An 8084-nucleotide genomic window follows, 5' to 3' on the forward strand; every position below is an offset into this window, starting at 1 on the left:
CCCCCCACCCCCGGGGGCAGCCCAGGTCCCGGGCGCAAAGGCATCTTCAAAATCTGCTAGGGCTGCTGGCCTGCCCGCCAGAGGATGGAGTCAGGGTGGGTGTGGGCACTAGGGTTACAGAGCAGAGGGAGACACGGGGAGACACGGAGAGCCCAGGGCAGGGGGTCTGAGCAAGGTCCTCAGGCTGGACTGGTCCCGGAAGGCCAGGCTCTGCACCTCAAGCCGGGCGTCAGGTTGGTAGGGCTCCTGCGGACTGGGGAGAGGGATGGGTTCAAATACAGGGGAGAGGAGGGCCCAGCAGCAGAGACTTTTGAGAGAAGACTCCAACTCTGACCCATGGAGAGGGCCCAAAGACAGCAGCCCCCACCCACCCCTACCCCAGCAGTGGGGACGGAACTGCAGAGAAGGGCGAGGGGTGGTCGGAGCAGGCCTTCCCGCCCAAGATTGAGCAAGGCCTCCTCTTGAGCCACCAGCAGCGGAATAAGCAGGTGTCACTGGGAGGCCCTGGTGGCAACCGGGGTTGGAGGAAGGGAGACAGTCAGATATAAGGGGGAACTCTCTCAAGCAGGAGTGATTCACTGTAGGCAAGGGGGCAACAGGACTGTGGCCAGGAAGAGAGAGCTGAGGCCCGGGTGAGTGGTGCTCTGTGAAGAGACAGGTCCAGAGAGGCTCCATCCTAGCGACCCGTGGGCACTGGGCTGGGGGAGGCTGCCAGGAGGTCATACCATAGCCCTTGTTGCTGTTCAGTCACTAAGGCATTTTCTTTGCGACCCCATGAACTGCCGTAGCCCTAGTGGCAGAAATTCGGGAAGGCTGGGCAGAGGAGGGATGGCAGGCTGAGCACGTGACCCACATTTCAGCTTGACTCCTTACTGGCTGTGTAAGCCTACGCCAGGCCCTGAGCCCCTCGACGCCCCAGTTCTCTCGTGGACAACACAGAGTTAAAATGAACCCTACTTCCTGCCTCACTCCGATGTCATTAGGGTCTGTGCAAGAGCAGGGCTGGAACACGCAGGGCCCCCACTGTCCTGCCACCTCGCTAGAACCTGGCGGGGCCTCCCGGGTGCCCGTGTGCAGTGCGGACAGCTGGGCCGCCCACGCGCTCAGTCAGGCTGCAGGCGACGAACAGCCCAGGCCAAGGAGAGTGGACGAGCGGCTCCTCAGAGCTGACGCACAGGGCTCTGGGAAGACTGCTTGTGGATCTACACCTGGCCTGGCTCAGGGCTTGGCCGCATTCCCGTGCAGACCGCCTGTCCCCACCCACCGCCCCCCGCCGCCGTGGCACTCTACCAGTCCACCCACACAGCACTGCCCGCCCGTGTCTGCGTAACAGCACCGCAAGGGGCGTGTGGTGGGGCTGGGGGCCTTTGGTGTGCGATAAGGCTTGAATTCCAGTTCTGCCAGTTACTGTCTGATGTTTCTTCGTCTCCTGACACCTCAGCTTCCTCATCTCTGGAGACCTGCCCCCTCCCACGGAAGTGTGACGTGGAGCCGTTTAAAGCTTAGAGCACAGGGCTGAGCACCCAGAAGCACCCCAGGAAGGCAGCTACAGTCGTCATCACCATCATCATTTTTAGGTCTGCCTTCCACCCCCACTGCTGGACACAGATTCTGGGCCAGGTTTGGCCTGGGTCTCCTCCCCGCCACATTTCTTGCGCGGCATATAAACGCAGCTCAACACCCACCAGCTTGTGCACGAGCTGGAGCCACGCGGGACCAGCTAGCACTCCTGGAGGATGCAGGAGGTTTGGCACACCGCGTTCTAAGGCAGGGTGAAGACAAGCCACTTGCCTTGGGGTGAAAATGGGACTCTGTTCTGACGCAGAGCAGGTGGGGCCCTCTGCCCAAATAATAAACCTGGGCATTTCTCCAGCACTTTCTGTGCACCAGCCTCAAGATGCAGGACTACAGCTACTATCAGCATGAGTACAGCCCTCTGAGTGAACCTCAGAGTGGCCTTAGGAGGTAGGTACTAGATGGTCCTCAGGTTTATGGGTCAGGACCCTGAATTTCAAGGATTGAGATGTGTGGCCAGGGTCACATAGACAGGACAAGGGGTGAGGAGCCCCAGAGTCTTGATACCTCCATCAACGTTCAAGTGAGTGACAGGTGGCAGGCTAGGGCATGGAGGATTAAAGACGAGCTCCCTGTGGACTGAGCCCAGGAGCGTCCAGGAAGGGAAACCCTGGCAATCTCCACCAAGCGGTTCACAGCCTGAAAGACAGGCACTTAGATCTGGACCTGCGGGGCTCAGTACTGGGACTGGGAGGGGCTGAGGGACAGGTCATCCAGAGAGAGTGAGGGTGGGGGGATAACAGTGCATGCAGAGCCAAGTCAGAAGGAGACAGAGACAAACATCCCCAGATGAAGCAGCAGAGGATGGCCTAGGGCCCCGAGGCAACGCGGAGCCCACAGAGGAGTAACTCCAGGGATGCAAGGTGATCTCTGCACTGCAGAAGCCCCCTTTGGCCAAGGAGGTGGACTGGAGGGTAAACAGAGGGTGAAGCCCGGGCGGCGGTCACAGGGAGACCCAAGCTGGGGCTTCAGAGACTGAGGCACAAGACAGCGAGGCCTGGCCAGGCAGAGCTGCCAGGTGTGTGAGGGAGCGCACCACTCCTATTAGGTGGGGCAGCCAGAGCATGAGGAGGAAACACAGATGCCCAGGGCTTAGGCCAGGGAGGTGAGGGGGACGTGCTTCTTGGCTCCAAAATAGCTGCGCTCGCCTATGCCCTCTTCCCCAGCCTTCCACCTGCACAAACGGCCCTAGCAGTCTCTGAAGGGCCCCTGCGCAGCGACTCACCCCCTTATCTCCCAGAACCCCAGGCGCCCTGCACGTCTGAACCCAAACACACACTCCCCAGCCTTCCTTGACACCCAAGCATGACTGGTCCTCCCTAGTAAATATGCCTGCATACCCACCATGCAACTGCTGAGCTGAGCTGTCTGCAAACATGTCACCTCCCCCAACTGAGTCCCCAGACCCTGCCCAGCATCAGTTTAGAGTGTGTATTAAGCAGCAGGACCCTGGGGTGAATAAGGGATTGGGTTTGCCATCAGTTTGCAGCTGATTGGCCAGATGAGTGGACAGAAGACAGGCAAGGCAGCTGTGTGACCTGGAGCAAGTCATTTTTCCTCTTTGCCTCAGTTTCCTCATCTGCAATCTAGAGGTACTGACAGTGTTGTCTAAGGAAGGCTACTGTAAGTAGTAAATGAACCAGCACATGTAAACACATGCTCGAGTAAGCACTGGCATGTACTCTGCTGGGCATCGGGCACACAGGAATAAAGGGGTGGGCAGGCAGAGGGGTCAGCGGGTGAACAGATGGACAGAAAACTGGACGTGTCTGTGGGTGGATGGATGGACAGGTTGGGAGGTAAGGGGGCCCCGATGCCTAGAGGGAGGCATGGTGGGGAGGGCTTCTTAGATGATCCAGCCCAGGGTCAGGGGAGGAGGTGGCCAAGGGTGAGGGGAAACGAGGCCCCATGGGGACAGGTGCTGAAGGCAAAGAGGCCGACACAGCCTTGAGAAAGACCCACATCCCGCAGGCGAGAGATGGAGACTAAGAACCGAGGGGGAAACGGCAACTGTCCTTGAAGTCCTAGAGAGGAAGACTTCAAGGAGGAGGGAGCAGGAAAGTCAAGTGTGTCCCCTGGGAGGGATTCCCTGGTGGGAACAATTTCAGTGTTAAGTATGGACAAAGCTGGCCTGCCCCAGGCCAAGAGGCAGGTGGGGAGACAGCAAATAGGGAGACTTCTGCAGAAAACTGCCTGTGAAGGAGAGGAGGGACGTAGAGACGTAGCTGGAGTGCTGGAGAGGGGAGGAGGCGGTTCAAGGGGAGAGTAGCTTTAGCATCAGAAGTGTGACATGAGCTCGGGCTGCAGGGGCACAGCCAGGCAGGGTACAGGAGAGCCAGGGACGGGGACGCCGGTGTCTGTGGGATGGCGGGACCGGGGTGCCCGCTGGTGGGGAGGGATGGGGAGAAGCCTCAGGGGTATCTTTCAGCAAAGTATCTCTTGGTTGGGTGAAGGACTGACATCCCCTCGCCCCCATCTATGTCCACAAACAAATGAGATTTCTGGGCCGCCGCCAGGCAGAGGCAGGACCCGGAGAGAAACTGTCAACCTCAGTTGAAGGGTGGGAAGAGACAGGGGCCTCCAGCCCGGCACCCACTCCAGACCCACCCAGTCCTCCAGCCCCATGCAGCCCCCAGCCCAGCCGTACCTACAGACTTGGTCCGTGGAATCCCCTTCCGCAGGGAGCCTGGCAGCTTCTCCGGGCCTGGGAGGCCCTGGCGCTCAAACAGTGACTGTGAGAGTTGGAGGGGGCAGGGGTATATGGAGGTTCTAGAGCACCAGGGTCCCTAGTTCCCCATCCAGCCCCACCCATCCTCCTCCTAAGCCTGAGATCAGACCCTCCATGTGCTAATTCCAGCAGCCCTGGTGCCCATGGTGCTGACACAGAAGCCAGACCCAGGTCCTGCCTCCGAGGAGCAGGGGCAGAGCTGTGGGACCCAGGCAGCCCTGGGCAGGGTTCTTGCAGACAGGGGCCTCGGTGAGGCTGGGGGGGGGGTGGGGAGCGGGTGGAAACAGCCCAGAAGTGGGCGGTGGGGGACAGAGGCACACCATGCTGTGGCCTCAGCTGGGCTAGGGTCCTTGCTCCAGGGGGCAGAGAGCCTGCCTAAGGCAGGAGGCATCGAGCACCACAGCCAGGGCACCACAGCCAGAAGGGTGAGCACTCAGCACGCTTTAACTGTGGCTGTTCGGGGAACTCAGATGGCCCCCAGCGTCTTCGGAAGAGGCTTTGGGGTCCTTCACCCCCACCCCTGAAGAGTGGAGTCTAAATGAGGGACCCTCACCCTCCACATGCACGAGCCGGGGGAGGGGACGCGGCCCCGTGGCCCCGTGTCCCGCCCACGGCCCTGCCCCCAGCTCAGGCGGGCTTACGCTGATCTCAGCGGGGGTGATCCTCCGGCTGGTGGGCCGCTGCTTGACGGTGGCCGCTCTCGAGTCCGCATCCGCGATGTCGGGCCTCAGTGCCGGCTCCGCGGCGGCCGCCAGGATCTCGTCCAGCTTCTCTGCACAGCCAGAGAGGTGCTGCCTCAGCCACGGGGCCCCTGAACCTGCGACAGCCCTCTGCAGCCCCAGACACACCCTCCCGCAAAGCTGGTCCTCCCGGGGCTGCTGACAGAGGCCGCCCGGCCCAGCCCGGCCCGGCCTTCCCTCCCCAAGGCATGCGCTCCTGACCCAAGATAGGAGGCCTGGGACTTGTGTCCCATCCAAGCCCCGCACCCGCCAGAACCAGCCCCCACTCCAGCCTGGCCTCTCCTCTCAGGGATGCTCCAGGTAAATCCATGATCGCGGCTCCAGGAAAGCCTGGCTGGCCATGAAGGGGAGGACCAGGGCAGGGGCAAGACTGTTCAGAGCCAGAGACTTCCTGAGTTTCCCAGTTTGCCGCTGCCCTTCCGTTATTCCCATCTGCACCCTCACTGCACCGAGGCAAGCAGCAGCTCCAGAACAGACCCTGGTGCACAGCCAGGTCCATAAAGAATGTGCGTAAACCAAAACCAGGGAGGGGGTAGCGAGCGGTTCACTGCCCCAGCTAGAGACCTAAAGCACAGCTCTATGCAGATGAGGAGGCCCCAGAACCTACAGCTCGAAAGGCAGCTCCATCTAGGTGGGAAGTGCTAAGATGAGGCTATTGGGAGAGGCAATGCTGAGGGGCTTCCAGCAGCCCCTCAGAAAGCTGCCCCAGAAGCTAGGAGGGAGAAGGACCAGCCTGGGGCTGAGGCCTAAACCAGGTGCCCTCGGGAGGCACTCTTTGCAAATCTGTTATGAAAGAAAAGCTTTGCTTGCTCGTTTCTCTTAAAGCTATTTAATGTTTTGGAAAGCAGTAGTTTTAATGAACAACATGACTTGGAGATTCTGTTAAACAAGTGTGTCTGGATGACTGGGGAGGGTCCACTTAGGGCCAGCACGCGGGACACAGCAGAGAGGGAGGCAGCCCCACTGTCTGCCCAGCTGCCCCCTGGCCTGGCTGTCCGTAGCCCCACTGCGACCCACCTGTCACTCAGCCACCAACCCCCCGAGCCCCACCCCCCACACATCTGCTACAACTAGCCACCTGACGCCCCAAGTGCCCCAGCGGGAGCGCGGCGGTCAGCATGACACCTCCTCCCAGCACTGCTCGGCGACTGCCACAGGGGCGGAAACAAACTCCTCTGAGATCTCCAGTCCCATCCTGTATGCTGACTGTCCTGACCTAGTCTCTTTGTGCCTTGATTTCCTGATCTGATAAAACAGGCATAAAAAGGTGCCCGCTTCAGTGTCTGTTGTGAGAATCAGCACATTCGGCCCAAGGGCTGCAGCTGCGTCTGGCTCAAGGCAGGCACTAAGGATACACTTTCTACAGCCCTTCTTGTCTCTGCACCTCATCTCCCCAGACAGCCCGTGAGGAGGAGAGAGCAAACGGCCGTCCGTGCCTTCGTGTCCTGAGCATCCAACCCGGGCCCCAAATACATGGAAGTTCAGCAAATGCTGGAGTCACCAGCAAAACACACTTTTATCTGCAGACCAGCCCACTTGGCCTGTGCACAGCTCTCAGCACCCCCAGGGGCAGTGGGGGTCAGAGGGGCCTTCCTTTTGCTTCTGGAATGAGGTGAGTGATTTCCTTTCAGAAGCTGAATCCCCATCACCACCATTTGCTAAGTCCCTTGTGGCTCAGCTGGGAAAGAATCCAGCTGCAATGTGGGAGACCTGGGTTCGATCCCTGGGTTGGGAAGATCCCCTGGACAAGCAAACGGCTACCCACTCCAGTATTCTGGCCTGGAGAATCCCATGGACTGTACAGTCCATGGGTCGCAAAGAGACGGACACGACAGAACGACTTTCACTTTCACTTTTCACTTGGTGACTTCCAGCGTGAGAAGAGACCACGATTCCTCTCATCCCGCAACAGCCACAGGCAGAGGACACAGCTACTGTCTCCACTTCACCAGCAAGAATCTGAAGCTCTGGGGAGAGGAGCTGCCCCAAATCACAGATCCAATGAGAGATCAGGCTTCACAACCAGATTATCCAGAAATCGCAGACATAACGACATGAGCAGAGAGAAAATATTTCCATGTGCCACACAGGGTACATGCTCACCTGAGCTGGGTATTTACATGCTGCATCTCTAGGTCCAGAAGAACTCAGTTCCAGAGACACAAAGCAAGTTAGCAAAGCAAAACCACCACTGGCCACCAGCAAGGGGGCCCGAGGCCAGACAAGACTTATTTTCAAAAGGAAAAGAACCAAGAATTCTGCAAACTACAAGTTGGTGAGGTTGACCACAATCCCCAACAAAACGAGAAAAAATATATTCTTAAATAAATTACTTTAGATTCTTAAAGAAAGAAGAAATGAAGGCCATTAGGAACCAGGCCTGGGGCCCTGGAACTGCTCAGTCCCACTGCCCGCAGCCACGCTGGGTGTGGGGACCAGACACGGCAGGGATGCAGCTGGGGACGCACCTCTCTGGACCAGGACCCAAGAGGGGATGAGGGGCCTTCAGGGGCGACGAATCGCCACCACGTCCCCTACAACCGGAAGCAGCACACAGGCCACAGCAGAGCACCCTGGAAGCCCCGCTAATGAGCTGAGGGCAGAACCAAAACATTCCTAAGATAGCATCTTTGTCTGCCTCAAAGGTGCGAAGAAAAGTGTCCCCAGAGGAGACCCAGTCATCTGTTTTCTACCTGAAAAGACCCTGGGGAAAGCCTTTCACCTGGGACTGGGGCAAGGACTGGGAAAACTCAGAGGCAAGATCGCTGGTCACATGGGGAACCCGGGCTGAGACAGGTGAGTGTGCCCCACGCACAGGGAACGCCCAGCGACCAGGACTAGGGAGGCACCAGGCACAAAGAGGTCGGGACACACAACCGAGCCCTCGCAGGCTCCCCTCTGGCATGGACGGCCGCATGGCAGACAGAGGCTCACGGCCACCGGACAGGTGGAGCCTGCAGACGCGGGAACTCAGCACCCAGGCCCAGCCTCTCTCCTCCCATGGATGCTGCGCCCGGTGCAGCCAGGCCAGACACATGGAT

The 8084-nt window shown here is 59.3% G+C and overlaps 1 protein-coding gene across 1 annotated transcript in view; it reads right to left on the bottom strand.

Moving 5' to 3' along the window:
* Window positions 1-8084, bottom strand: part of SHANK3 (SH3 and multiple ankyrin repeat domains 3) — a gene marked incomplete at its 5' end in the record, with an annotated part of 46094 nt that overhangs the window by 14341 nt on the left and 23669 nt on the right. Inside the window, 3 exons of the mRNA XM_010828574.1 lie at window positions 191-253; window positions 4223-4307; window positions 4945-5075. Of these exons, the coding sequence (XP_010826876.1) occupies window positions 191-253; window positions 4223-4307; window positions 4945-5075 (279 nt within the window). The remainder of the gene's footprint in view (window positions 1-190; window positions 254-4222; window positions 4308-4944; window positions 5076-8084) is intronic.

Source organism: Bison bison, unplaced genomic scaffold (genome assembly GCF_000754665.1).
Source record: "Bison bison bison isolate TAMUID 2011002044 unplaced genomic scaffold, Bison_UMD1.0 scf7180017858667, whole genome shotgun sequence".
Classification (NCBI taxonomy): Eukaryota; Metazoa; Chordata; class Mammalia; order Artiodactyla; family Bovidae; genus Bison; species Bison bison.